The sequence below is a fragment of the Artemia franciscana genome, chromosome 13 (assembly GCF_032884065.1).
Source record: "Artemia franciscana chromosome 13, ASM3288406v1, whole genome shotgun sequence".
Classification (NCBI taxonomy): domain Eukaryota; kingdom Metazoa; phylum Arthropoda; class Branchiopoda; order Anostraca; family Artemiidae; genus Artemia; species Artemia franciscana.
In genome coordinates this window covers 49,226,305-49,241,299 of record NC_088875.1, presented here as the reverse complement: position 1 = coordinate 49,241,299, position 14,995 = coordinate 49,226,305, and the positions used below count along the sequence as shown (strand labels likewise).

Here is a 14,995-nt window from a genome sequence, read left to right as displayed (position 1 = left end):
CACATTTTTGTATATAGGAGCTTGAAACTTCTACAGTGGGGTTCTCTGATGCGCTCAATCTGATGGTATGAGTTTCACTAAGATTCTATGACTTTTGGGGGGTGTTTCCCCCTATTTTCGAAAATAAGGTAAATTTTATCAGGCTCCTAACTTTTGATTTGTAAAACTAAACTTGATGAAACTTATATATTTAGAATCAGCATTAAAATGCAATTCTTTTCATGTAGCTATTGGTGTTAAAAAGTTTTTTTGAGTTTTGATTACTATTGAGCCGGGTTGCTCCTTACTACAGTTCGAACATTGCGACAGTGCTGTTTGTCTCGATTTTGTTTGCCTTCTAACCGAATATTTCTCTGTCCTTCACATTCGTTTTGAAATCTTTTTGGTTTCCGCTGCCTTTTATCTTCTGACCAAATATTTCTTTGTTCTTCACTTTTGTATCTGACTCGTGGTAATTCTTGTTGTCACGTATATTTTAACCGCACATCTCTTTATTCTTGAATTTCGTTTTTGACTTGTCGTTATTCTCGCTGTCACTTATCTTCTAACCCTGTACTTCTTTGTTCTTCATTTTGGATTTTCATTACTTCAGATAATTTTCTATGCCGTTTGTTTTAGTTTCTCGGATTGGTCCTATCTCATTTGATGGTCCAAGTTGTTCATTTTGAGGAATTGTGTGGTTTTAGGAAAAGTAGAGAACGTGTTGACCAAATTTTCACTCTTGGGTTAATAATTGAGAATTGCAGAATTACATGAGTTGTCAAACATTTTTGGTCCTCAGGTTTATAGATTATAAGCAGGCGTTCAATTCTGCTGATAGAAGAGCTTTAGCAAAGGTCTTATCCTTGTATGGTATATCATACAAATACATTAAAGTGATTAGCGCTATGTACGAGAATCACACTGCTGTGGTTAAAGTAGGAAATGAGGTTAGTAGCTGGTTTTGTATTAAATCAGGAGTTATGCACGATTGTGTTCTATCCCCTTTATATGGGTCATTTTGATGGACTTTGTTCTAACGAGCAATGGAAGGGCAATGGGAGATCACGGAATCAAATGGGGAGGAAAAACTCTGCTGGATTTAGATTTTGCTGATGATTTAAGCACCCTAGATGAAAGTGTGAGCAAAATGAATAAATTCTTAGAAATTTTGCGAGTTCAGGGTGATAGAATAGGTTTGAAAATTAATATTAAGAAGACTAAGTCACTAAAGCTAGGAATAAGTGAAGATGAAAAGGTGACGTTTGGAAACGAAAAGATTTATCCAGATGGGCACCTTTACTTACCTTAATAGCATTATTTTTAAAAGCGGTGGGATCAGGGAAGACAATAAAAGCAGAGGAGCCAGGACTCCAGGTTGTTTTTTTTCACAGTTGAAAAATGTTTAGAAGAATAGGATGACAATTTTGCGAACCGAGATTAGAATATTGGAAGGTACAGTGATGACAGTGGTCAAGTGTGTCTCTTAAACATGAGCGCTCCTAAAAGCTGATGAAGATTTACTGGATATTCCTAGATGTTTCCTAGGGATTGTTCTGGATACCTGTTCTACTTACCGTATTTCAAACTATGGGCTGTATGAAAAGTTTGGTTCAATCTTGCTTTCTATGGCTATAATGAAAGAAAGGCTGAGATGCCTACGCCAGGTACTACGTATGAACGATGGCAGAATGTTGAAGACTGTCCTTTTTGGCCAACCATCTATGGCTAACTGGAAAGTAGGTCTTCCTCGTCTGGGGTGGGAGGATGTCATAAAGAAATGTTTAAAGGAAATGGAAACTTCCTTAGAGGGTATAAAGAGGGAGGCTTTGGATAGATTGGGATAGAGGAGGAGCGTGCGTAGCTGTTTTGGCCTCAGGCAGCCTGGTGTTGCGGTCAATTGTTAGTAGTTGTAGTAGTAGTAGTAGTAGTAGTAGTAGTAGTAGTAGTAGCAGTAGCAGTTGGGTCGTTCTCTTGGTATTATCACGTTTTATGGTCTAGGTGGTTTGACTAGTATTTCTTCTTGCTCCATCGAATCGTCATTTATAAAATTTGTACGTTTTCGCCTTTTGGGTCTTAGACTGATAGATTTTTATAGATATGATCTGGATTTATACTATGAAAGGCGTCATTTATGGCTACAAGATGTATGGAAACTTATCTGAAATTACAGACCCTCTCCAACTTGATTTCTAACTAGTCTTTGTTAATATTTATAAAGTTTATAGCTTATAGCTTATGAAGTTTAATACCAACTTCTCCTTTGAAGAATTTTTTTTTACAGCACAATGAAACTTGTTTAATTGTTTATAGAGAGTACTCACCTGGATTAACAGTTGTTGCTTGAGAAATAGGTGGAGTTAGAGTGTTAATTTCAGCTGTACTGCTTAGAGTAGTCACAGGTGTAATGGAACTCTCTGGTGTTGTTTCGGGTGTAAATGTGCTGGTAATCGTTGCTTCAGGTATAGCAGTACTAACAGTTGCAATAGTTGTGGTTGTGGCTGGTGCTTGTGTTGTAGGATTGACAGAACCACTTGCCAGGCTCTCTTTGATAGTATGCATGATCGGGTTATGTCCCTGACCACAAATATTTCCAAAATCATCTGTCTCAATTGACCATACCATACCACCACCAAGTCCTAATTGATGAATAAAGTTGACCTTATGAAGAATTGATTCAGTATTATCATAGCCTACCCATTGATTTCCAGAGTAAGCGTATGGGCAGCGACTATGTGAATCCCAGGCAACAGTCCAGCCGTTCATGATATTTGTGCAGATTTCGAAGTAACCCAGAAATCCACTTTCTCCAGTGTAGCGACCTGGATTTCCTGGACTGTTTGCAGGAGCTCTGACTCCATTATCCTGCAATAACAATAATACTGTTTTTAAACCAAATTATAATGCTCCTGACAAAAAAAGACAGCATGCTTAATGAGTTTGCGTATCCAATCATTCAAGATGTTGTCACTGCATTAAAATATAATAAGCAAGTTGTTTTGTTTTTTTGTGTATGTTTTTTTTATAAAAGAAGGACACCGAATGGATTCTTGCCTTAACACCATGGATTCCATCATAATGACTTTACCAATATTTTTATCTTTCTATTTGGAATTACATTCTCTTGGGTGACAATACCCTCAACCCCCATCTTTTTCATTTTGACACCTGTAAGATGTATTTTTAACATGTAAATTATGATTCAATCTTTGTATATTATGTGCAATTACTAAGTGTGTTTACCATTATGGAATAAAAAAGTCGTGGGGAAGTCGCTCCCTTTCTAATATGTTTTATTTACTGCCACTGATTTTCAGAGTTCTTTTATTTTATTCAATTATATTAACGGGGGGATACTACCATCTACATACAAAGAGAACGAAGAGATATTAATTTCTTAAAACCTTTCGAAAAAGAAGTTTTTCAAAGAAAAGTGCCGTAAAAGGTCACATTAAAAATGAGACCAGTAAAAATACAGTTATAGAATGAATCCAACTCAAAACGATCAGAAGTTACTATTAAAGAATAAATGAAACCCAAATGAGTAGAAATTAAAATAAATGATTGTATCAAATATAAAAACAACAGATACTGATGTAAATGAATAAATAACTCTTAAACGAGTAAAAATTAAATTTAGTGTTCAAGTCAGTTTTAGAGGGAATAAAAATTACCAGAAATAGGATATTGGCATCTACCCCCTTCCCCATTTCCCTGACCGTAAAAGTTCTAAGACCTATAGCGTAATTTGTGATTTACTGGAAACAAAATGTATTATACTCACTTTCTTATATCAATAACATCGAAAATAAAAATACAGTATTGTATTTTGGTGTTGTATCTTGAAGTGTTGAGATTTCCAGGGTTAAATATCTTTATATATTAAATAGTTAATTTACTCTCCTTAGTACTTTTCAGTTATCCTGACTATTATAGTGATTTATTTTCTATTCGTCAGTGATACTTTGGAAAATTAAACCCCATTATTCATAATGCATATAGTTTTCAATAGTAAGCTTGTGTTTTTACTCATTTTTAACATGTAAATTATGATTAATCTTTGTATATTATGTGCAATTACTAAGTGGTTTTTTTTTACCATTATGGAATAAAAAAAGTCGCTCCCTTTCTAATATGTTTTATTTACTGCCATTGATTTTCGGAGTTCTTTTATTTTATTCAATTATAACCAACGGGGGGGGGATATCACCATCTACATACGAAGAAAACGAAGAGAAATTATTTTTTTTTTACTTTTCGAAAAAGAAGTTTTTCAAAAAAAAGTACCGTAAAAGGTGATATTAAAAACGAGACCAGTAAAAATACAGTTATAGAATGAATCCAACTTAAAACGATCAGAAGCTACTATTAAAGAATAAATGGAAACCCAAATGAGTAGAAATTAAAATAAATGATTGTATCAAATATAAAAACAACAGACACTGATGCAGATGAATAAATAACTCTTAAACGAGTAAAAATTAAATTTAGTGTTCAAGTCAATTTTAAAGGGAACAAACATTACCAGAAATAGGATATTGGCGACTGCCCCCTTCCTCATTTCCCTGACCGTAAAAATTCTAAGAGCTATAGCGTCATTTGAGCTTTACTGGAAACAAAATGTATTATAATCACTTTCTTATATCTATAACATCGAAAAAAAATACAGTATTGTATTTTGGTACAGTGTTGTATCTCGAATACAATAAATAATGTTGTATCTTGAAGTGTTGAGATTTCTAGGATTAAATACATATTAAATAGTAAATTTACTCTCCTTAGTCCTTTCCAGTTATCTTGATTATTATTGTGCTTTATTTTCTATTCGTTATCGATGCTATGGAAAATTAAACCACAATGTTTAAAATGCATAGAGTTTTGCAGTAGTAGGCTAAATCTAGAGCGTTGCTTCTGAAAGTCTTGCGGGGCTGACTTTCTAAGTTACTTAATTTTGCCTATTTTAGATTATTTCTGATTGTCCCCTTCCATCTTTCCCCTCAAAAAACAGCCTAATTACTTCCCTTTTAAATTGAAAAGAGCTTACCTTTTTCCCAAGAATGTGTAAAAAGTCTTCCTTTTATCAACTTTTTATGTGATTATTATCAGGGCCAGATAAAGGGTGATTGGGACGATTGGGTCAACCGGGTCCCGTGTTTGAAAGGGCCCGAACAGGCATCAAAATGAACAATTTTTTTGAACATTGTGAAACAGCCTATTTTTGAAACTTCCAGTAAGCATTTTTTGGAGAGAGATCATTTTCCAGGTTAAAACCGATAAAGAACTATTTCATATCAACAATGAATTAGGATACATTGATTGGTTGAGCAATTATATCTATTGAAAGTGAAGACTAAAGAAAATTAAATTTTCAATCAGTTCTGAAAGAATTTATAGAACAAAACTTAGAAATATGTTAATTCATATGCTAATTCCCTTACTAAAAACGCACAGTTTTTCTTTTATAACTTCGTCTAAAGCATTTCTCCGTCTGAAAAGTATCGTGTTGCTAATCCAACCTCACAAAACCAGTGTTCCTTCACGAAATATGATCCAAATATTCAAGAGAGTTTAATAAATATGATGTTAGAAGAACTACGACAGCGAGAAAAAGGAGATATGCAGTTAGAAAATAAGCGGCAGCGAGAATTATAAGCAACAGCGGTGATCAGGACGTTTCAAAAACGAAAGTGAAGAACAAAGAACTGTTGGGTTAGCAGAAAGTAGTGGCGGCATAATTAATTTAAGCAGCCAGTACCCCCTTTGAATTCCAGTCCTGACATTTTTTTTAAACTTCTTTAAGACGCATGTTTTATTAATTTTATTTGTGAAGCAGGTGTCTATTACGTAATAGTGTTTGTCTTCTAAGAGATGATGGTGACTGTTATGTTACATAATAGGGTTTGTTTTCTAAAAGATGAAGATGTCTGTTATGTTAATTACTTTAAAACCCGCAAAAGCCAGGAAAAAACCTTCAGGGCCCAAACCACATTATATTTTCTTTAGTTATTATGTTTAAAAACCCGCGACAGCTAGGAAAAAACCTTCAGGGCCCCACCAAAACATGTTTACTTTCGTTGTTACATCACAGAGAATGTTTTCGTCAAGGCGTTTCAAGAATTTTTTCTCTGAGACACTTTTCAAGACGTTTCAATACATTTCAAAACGTTTTTCATGATATTTTTCTTCAAGACGTTTTTAACACGTTTCAAAAGATTCCCAAACGTTTTTTAAGTTATTTTTCATCAAGAGGTTTCAAGATATTCCAAGACATTTTTTAGGACACTTTTCTTCAAGATATTTTTTCAAGACGTTTGAAGACATTCCAAGAGGTTTTTTAAGATATCTTTCTTGAAGACGTTTTTTCAAGACGTTTCAAGACATTTCAAGACGTTTCATCAAGACATTTTTCTTCAAGACATTTTTTAAGACATTCAAGACGTTTCTAAGACAACTTTTTCAAGACTTTTTTCAAGACGTTTATAAGACATTTTCTTTATGACGTTTTCCAAGATGTTTCAACACATTTCAGGACAGTTTTAAGACATTTTTATTCAAGACGTTTTTTAAGATATTTTTCTTCAAGATGATTTTTTCAAATTTTTCAAGATATTTCAATACATATTTAAGACGTTTCTAAGCATTTCAAGACAATTTTAAGATGTTTTTCCCGAGAAGTTTTTCTTCAAGATTTATTTGGTTCTTATGTATTAGGGGAATGTGTACTTATGCTAAGGGTGGCGCATTCTCGCGTTACTTGCTAGACTTCACGGGTCCGTGGGGAATCCTCTTGTAACTGAGGTAGACACACACTTGGAGATTACGTAACTTCGATGTAAACGTGGTATGTTACATTATACTTTATCTTTTAATGCGTTCATTTTCGTTTAAATGCTTTTAATGCGTTCATTTTCTTTTAATGCGTTTTTTCTTTTTTTTCTCCGGTACCCTTTATAATCAAAAGATTTTTGCTCCCAGTAGGATTCGAAAGAGATTTCCCCTAAACGGAATGCAGCGCTAGACACCTAGACAAAGAAACTCTTTCTAATACTACTCCTCGGCAACTACTTTCTGCGTGATAACCTATTCTACGCAGACAGAACTCCCTGTCCCACTTTCTAGAATGATTAAATGTATTGCATGTTTCCAACCCTTTCCATGTGAAAACAGGCAAGCACGACAATGGTATTTATTTTTTATTTTTTAAGCATACCTGCCTGTTACAGTGTTATTAATTTTCTAACGTGACATAGACAGGTTAATTTAGCTATTGAATCTGTGAGATGTTACATAGCATTGGCTTTAGATATTTCATTGGGTAAATAATTACGTATTGAAGGCTCATCCCGGGAACAACAAATCTAAAGAATGAAGGCATGAATCGTTCTATTTTCCTATTAGACGCAACTGCAAGAAAAAAAGTTAGGTAAGCTTATTATCTTCTATTATAACAAGAGGCTATTATGTTGGGAGTTAGTTGCTAAAACACAACTCACTGGATTTAAGACATATTTTTGTCATGAAAATATCTGAAAATGCATTTGGAAAGATGAAAAGTGCCTGAGGGTGCCATGTGCCATTCATTGTTTGCAACGGTGACGTGAATTGCTTGGACTACCGTGTTCTACAGCTTAAAGTTAAGCTGGTAGGTGGTAAAAGAATTCTTTCGGCGGATGGGGGGCTGAAGCCTAATACCCAGTCAAAGAAACGAGGCATTTTCATTAATACCTCTCAGAAATATCTCTTAATAGGCCTTAAATTTACCTCTAATAACAAATCCCCTTGAATTGTTTGCTAGATTAGGCCGGCCACATATTGTTTTGGTGGCGTGAATATGCATAGTCTTGGCTCAAAGAAACGTAGCATTTTCATTAAAACCTCTCCAAAATAACCGGATGAAGAATTGTGTCTCTTTTTTCTTGCAAGTCTAATAGAACAATAGAAACGATGCATTTTCATTAAGATCTCCGAGAAATATCTCTTAATATGACTGAAATTTACCTCTAATGAAAAACCTCCACCGCTCTCTCTCCCTAATTGGTTGCTTTGCCCCCCCCCCCGCCTTTCTTTAGTTCAAGCTTGTTTTTAATAATATCTTATCTTATATCAGGATTTTTACGTTTTTTCCGTTTGTTGTGTTTTGCTTGCTTTTCTATGATTTCATAATTTTCTAATGTTTTTATTAATAAACTTGTATGCACAAAAAACCCTTCATCCTTCAGATTTCTTGTCCCAGGATTAATCTTCAATACGTAACCATTTACGTAATAAAATATCTAACGCCAATGCTAAGGAACATCTCACAGATTCAATAGCTAACTTAAAATGTCTAGGTGAAGATAGAAATATAATAACTCTGTAACAGGGAGATGTGCTTAATAATTCAACAATCAATAGCAATGGCGTGCTTTCGTGCTCTCATATGGAAAGGGTTAGAAACAGGTGATCCATTTAATCATTCTAGAAAGCGGGACGTGAAATTCTCTATGCATAGAATAGGTTATAACGCAAAAATTATTCTCCGAATAATAATATTAGGAATTGTTTCTCGATCTAAACGTCTAGCGCTCCATTCTATGTTGGGAAATTCTTTCGAGTCCTAATGCGGACAAAAATCTTTAGATTATAAAGGTTCCCTGCGAAAAAACGAAAAAACCCCGCATTGAGAGAAAATGAAATCTCTTAAAGAATTATGTAACATCCCACGCCTGTGTCGACATTACGTAACATCCACATGTGTGTCCTCCACAGTTACAAACGGGGATTCCCACGAGCCTCTGAAGTCTAGCAAGTCACGCAAGAATTGTCATCTTTAACATAATTAAACATTCTCCTAGTATGTAAGAACCAAAGAAATATTGAAGAAAAATGTTGTGAGAAAAATGTCTTAAAAAAGTCTTGGAAAGTCTTGAAACGTCTTGAAAAACGTCTTGAGAAAAAATACTTTTAAAAAATCTTGAAATGTCTTGGAAAATCTTGAAAAACGTCTTTAGAAAAAATATTTTTAAAAAATCTTGAAATGTCTTGGAACGTCTTGAAGAAAAATGTCTTTAGAAAACGTCTTGAAATGTCTTGCAACGTCTTAAAAAAGATCTCGAAGAAAAAGTCTTAAAAACGTCTTGAAAACTCTTGAAACATCTTGAAAAAACATCTTGAAGTTAAATTTTTTACAAACATCTTGAAATATCTTGAAACGCCTTGAAAGGTCTTGAAGAAAAATGTCTTGGAAAGTCTTGAAACGTCTCAAAAAGACTTTTTGAAGAAAAATGTCTTAAAAACTTTTGTGAAATTTCTTGTAATGTCTTGAAGAAAATGTCTTAAAACATCTTAAAATGCCTTGAAACGTCTTGGGAAACGTCTTGAAGAAAAATGTTTTGAAAAACGTCTTGGAATGTCTTAAAACGTCTTGAAGAAAAATGTCATAAAAAACGTCTTGAAACGTCTTGAAAAACGTCTTGAAGAAAAATTTCTTTAAATACGTCTTGAAATTTCTTGATAAAATACTATCTATGATGTAACAGCCGAAGAAACATGATTTGGCGGGACCTGGAAGGTTTTTTCCTGGCCCTCACTGGTTTTACAACATAGTAACCAAAGAAAACGTGATTTGCTGGGGGCCCTGAAGGTTTTTTTCCTGGCCCTTGTGGGTTAATTAATCAATTAACATAACAGACACCTGCATCTTCTAGAAGACACCAACATCTTTTAAATAATAAACTTTAGAAAACAAACCCTATTATGCAACAAGCACCTGCGTCTCGAAGAAAAATAATAACACCTGCGTCTTGAAGAAGTTTCTAAAGAAAAGCGTCGGGACTAGGATTCGAAGTGGGTACTGGCCACTTAAAATAATTATGCCGTCACTACTCGAGTATCAGAGGGTGTCAAAAATGGCAGTGAAGAACAAAGAATTGAGCTGTTAGAAGACAAATGACAGTGAGAATCAGAATGAGTCAAAATGAAAGTGAAAAATAAATAAATTTCACGCTAGAAGAAAAACGCCATTGCAATCTCCGACGTCAGCAGACTGTGGCGCAAATCGCATTAAAAACCTACAAAGATGCCTTCAACTACACAAATGTTAATTACAAGTCATTGTACCCTTCAACGTCGTATTTACTCGCTGTGGAGTCTTCTATTTTCTCGCTTGAAAAGTTGGCAACAAAAGCGATTTATTTGGAGGCTACTGCCTGTTTGTTCGAATTGGATTGCCAACTCCACAATCTCCAAATAAATTGGCTTGGCCTGTTATAGGATATCGCTTGCTCTCTAAACAATTTCACAAACAAACACAAAGCTTGAACTCATGTTTTGCTTTACCTTCATTCAACGTAAGCCATGATCTAACCATCAATATTCAGTGTTTGCAGCTTCGAAGTAGCTGGACAGAAATATTATAAAATCAAATTAGCGGCACTTCCATCACAGACACCTGAAGGTGGTTTTAGCCACATTCATATGACCAAATAAATGGTATGACCTTAAAGTAACCTGTTTTTCAGTGGGACAACAGGCTTGGATAGAAGACAAGTGACATTGAGAGTCAGTATATCAAAGCCTGTCACGTAGACGTTAGTTTCCCAGTATCATGCACACATACTACCGTGTATAGACCGAATCTGAATTTCCCTAAAAATTTAAAACATAGAGAGGGTCCCGCGAGATAGCTTCCAATCCGCCCCGTCACCTAGTCGATCCAACCCTGGTTATTATAACTTTTTTCAAATTTCACTACTGACTTTTAATTTTTCAGATTCTTTTGATTTTCTGGAATTTTATAATATATTCCTTTTTTCGGAAAATCCTTTCTCCCTGATTTATATTTTAATTTGAAATTCTTATATTCTTTTTTTATCTTGAGTCGAGTTTTGTTCAAAATTACCTCCGGAGACTATAATTTTGAAACCTTTTCAATATATAGTCCCATGCGCTGGACAAAACCTAAGAAATTCCACTTTTTAGCCAAAAACATTTATTTTCTTTCCTTTTTCGGAATTGTAAGCTCAAGCCCGAAACTCGCTCCTCCTACCAAATGGACCATACACGGTGTGTAACGTCAGGAGTATATTTCTCAGCTCTGACTAGTCAAGACACCGACCTAAAAATTAAAAACTAGGTATTTTACACTAAAAGCAATTTTTTACCTTTTCTCAATCCACAATTGTATTCTCTCGACGCGAAAATCCCCTCACACTATTTCTAACGTGATAGTATTTTGTTCTTTTTGGTGCAAAGACTTTTAGAGATATTTCTGTCAATAACTGGTTTTCAAGAGATTTTTACTCGTTTATTTGCCCTTGACCTTGACCTTTTTATTTGGACCTTGAAAAAATGAGCAGGGAGCACTGACGCCTCTTGGCAGTGTATTTGGCAGCATAGTTCGTAGTATGGATCAGTGAACGTCTAGATGTTCATTTAGCCACACTCGATTATACTTGCTCTTTAGTTGCTAGAAAAGGGCCCCGAATCCCTGCTGTGTCATGGAAAAAATGATTAGTTATTTATCTGAGCTTTGGCCAAAATAATTATACCTGACCCAACTGAGGAGGCCTCCACAACTGCATATATTGCCATAAAACACTTTCTTACCAGAAATTTCATTTTTTTTTTAATGTTAATTATACATTAACTCTACCCCCAAAAGTCCTTAAAGATACTTTTATGTATTCCTTTATCTAGTTGACCCAACATATGATTCTGTGCCCTTGTTTTAGAAATGATTTCGAAAACATTTTACTAGGGCTTTGTCCTAGTAAGAAGGGTGACACGGCTTTACCCTTCATTTAATTATTGATACTTGCAAATCATTTTGGTTACAACCCTGAAACCCCTACGCAGCCTTCAATTTGAAGATACTTTAAAAACGTTCGTCTTTTCTTCTTTCTAACCCTCTGAATTTCAAATTTGAATATATAAACCCTTCAAATGTCAAGAATATCACCTTTCTTTAAATTTCAGAGTTCTTACGTCAATTTTTTGACAATAAAACACTTCTTAATACTGGATTTTTAGAAACTTCTCAAATTGTTCCTTTTAAACCTTTGAATTTTGGATTTGAATATATAAACCTTTCAAGAGTCAAGAATGTCATCTTATTCAAAATCTCAGAGTTTTTGCGTCAAGTTTCTACGAAAAACCCTTCCCAGTTCACAATTATAACAATTTTTGCATGTTTCCCTTCTAACCCTTTGTATTTCTAATTTAAATAACTAAACCTTTCAAATATTTTATTACGAAAAAAATATCTATTTATTAGAAAAAGTGTTAAATGACACTTCTTTTCCAAATTTTCTAATTAATGATTTCAAAAATTTCGCATTTTCTTCCTTCTAACCATCTGAATATAAGTATTTAAATAAGTCTACATTTTACATGTCAAGAATATTGCCTTTTTAAAGTTTCATAGTTTTTAAGCTAATTTTTGACAAGAAACACTTCCCAATTCACGATTTTAACAAATTTATTTCTTTCTTTCTTCTAACCCTCTGAGTTTCAGATCTCAATAACAAAACCTTACAAATGTCAAGAATATCAGCTTTTTTCGAAGTTCCAGAGTTTTTCAGTCAATTTTCGGCCACAAAATACTCCCCAATTTATGATTTTAACAAATTGTACAATTCTTGCATCTAACTCTCAGAATTTCAAAAACAACACCTTTTCTTAATCTTTAAGCCAGTGTTCAACAAAAAAAAATCTGAAGAAATAATATTTATTTCTTGGTTTCTTTTTCAGAATTTTCGAAGCAACTGGAAATATTTGTACATAGCACAAATCAATTGTGCAAAATTAAAGAAAAAAAACATTGCCTGGCGGGATTATCAGTCTATCATATGGAAAACCTTGAAGTCAGTAACGTTTCTCCATTTGTTTTACCGATCTAGAAGCAGAGGCAAAGGAATTCTGCCGTATTATATCCCTACGTATTGTAATGTCATTAAAATTATCTGAAAATGTAGCCTTTTGATGCGAGAAGTAACACTTTTTGCGCAATCCTTATGGCATAGTCACATTTCTGCCCAGCATCCTTCTGAATTTCGGTGAAATTCAGAACCTCCTGAATTTCCCTGAATCAATCATCAATATACCTATTGGAGTTCTTATCGACAGGATTATCTATGGCGTAGCTCAATATTACTTTTGGTTTTTTAAGCGTTTTTCAAAAAAAAAAAAACAAGTTTTTATTGCATGGTATCAAATCCATTTACTTACCGCCATGTGTCTGTGATTGCTCTATTCAACAGATGGGAGAAATAAAAAAATAACTCCCAATTTTATGTCTATAAATGTTAGCCTATTTATCAATTGGTTAGGCTATATTTATATTTCAATTGGATAATAGCGAAAAATCATTCAAAATTTGCATTATGATCAAAAATTACTCTAGAAAAAGAGATAGTAAAATGTTCGTTCCCTATTTAGTATTTGTTGTTTTGTCTATTTTTCCCCTATTCTTTGGATAATATTTGATGATTAGTGAGAAATATCGATAAGTTTTGAAATTCACAGTTCCGAAGCATGTTGCTTGTAAGCATATTATCAAAAAAGTGTGCTACTACGTACTCTTTCAAACATTATTGACAAATTTTGTTTGTCTCCTAAGCAAGTAGAAAGTTTAATATTAATAAATAACAATAAAATATAATAATGAAATGTTTTTAGCAGATGTGAAAGAGTTTAGAATAATTTAGTGGCCAAATTTGAAGCAAAAAACTGCATCTTTACGAGATCTTGAAGGTAGTTTAATTTTCTACATGACTCTGATTAGCTCATTTTATTTCAATTTTTTCATATCTTAATTCTAGCATTCTTTATTTTAGTTTTCTTTGTGATTTTTGTGGCAATTAAAGTTCAACTGAATAAAAAATTATTGAAATGCAGACAAATTGATTAATAATCCATTTTTAATTTTTTTGAAAACGACCTTTAATTTTAATTTTAAATTGAAAATAAGAGATCTTGTTTCCTAGATTTAATTATTCTAATAATCTTAATATCACAGGTTCTTCAGAAGCGAATTCTGTTAAATTGATAAGCTTCAACCGAGAGATGAAAAACAGAAAGTTGGTGACATTGATACCAGTAAAATTGATTACGGTTAAAGCATTCGTTTTATTGTCATCTATAACATATCGTTTTATATTAAAATGTATTGAAATGCATCGTCTAAAGATCATCCCCCAACACGAATAAAAAAAAAAAATATTCTTAGTATGGAATTTTTTTTTTTGAAATTCCTTTCGTTTCTTAAATTTTTAATCCACTATTTATATTTTTATGTATGTGAATTAGAAATAAATACTACTAGCATTATTTAATCCTTTCTACTGGAGGGCAGCAAAAATGTAACGTCTAATATTTTGGCAGCAACAGCCGAAATTTATACTGAACGCGTTACCGACAACAATATAAAGGCTACCACTTAAGTGAAAGAGCTCAGATATAAATGTATCCATGAGAAGCATTCAAAACTATCAGAGGAAACTATTATTTTTTATTCATGGGACAGTGACAGCTAAGTTCCAATTAATCGTTATCTGATTCGCGGTCGCTATTTCTGATTAATTTCATTCCGTCGTGGTCATTTTGCAATGTCAATACACCCCAGCAATTGGAATGTTATATATTTTTGTTGAGAATTGTAAATACATATAATGCTCACTAATCAACTACATTGTCGAACGGTAAGTTGAACTAAGCTAATGAGACAGTCTCTCATCCTTCCAAAACGCATATGGCAAAAATGTAACAAAATAAAAGCAGTTATGCCACAGAAAGGATTTACGCCACCAAAACGGTCATACTTACCTCAATATTGTTAAGAGTAAAAGATCTTCCATATATTCCCATCCCCAAGTTGAGCTTCTCTCTTGTTGCTCCTAAGGAAAGCCAATAGTTTACGCTGGTGTTAACATTGTTGTAAAGCTCTTGCTCTGTTGCATCACCCTCTTGTGGGTATAAAGGTGCATTCATACCGGTTATTGTCTCCCATCCTCCATGAAAATCGTAGGTCATCAAGTTG

At 33.7% G+C, this 14,995-nt stretch overlaps 1 protein-coding gene across 1 annotated transcript in view; it reads right to left on the bottom strand.

Moving 5' to 3' along the window:
* The window catches only part of LOC136035037 (probable endochitinase), a gene marked incomplete in the record, with an annotated part of 42,699 nt that overhangs the window by 17,948 nt on the left and 9,756 nt on the right, over positions 1 to 14,995 (bottom strand). The window contains 2 exon segments of the mRNA XM_065716638.1: positions 2,304 to 2,844; positions 14,782 to 14,995. Of these exon segments, the coding sequence (XP_065572710.1) occupies positions 2,304 to 2,844; positions 14,782 to 14,995 (755 nt within the window).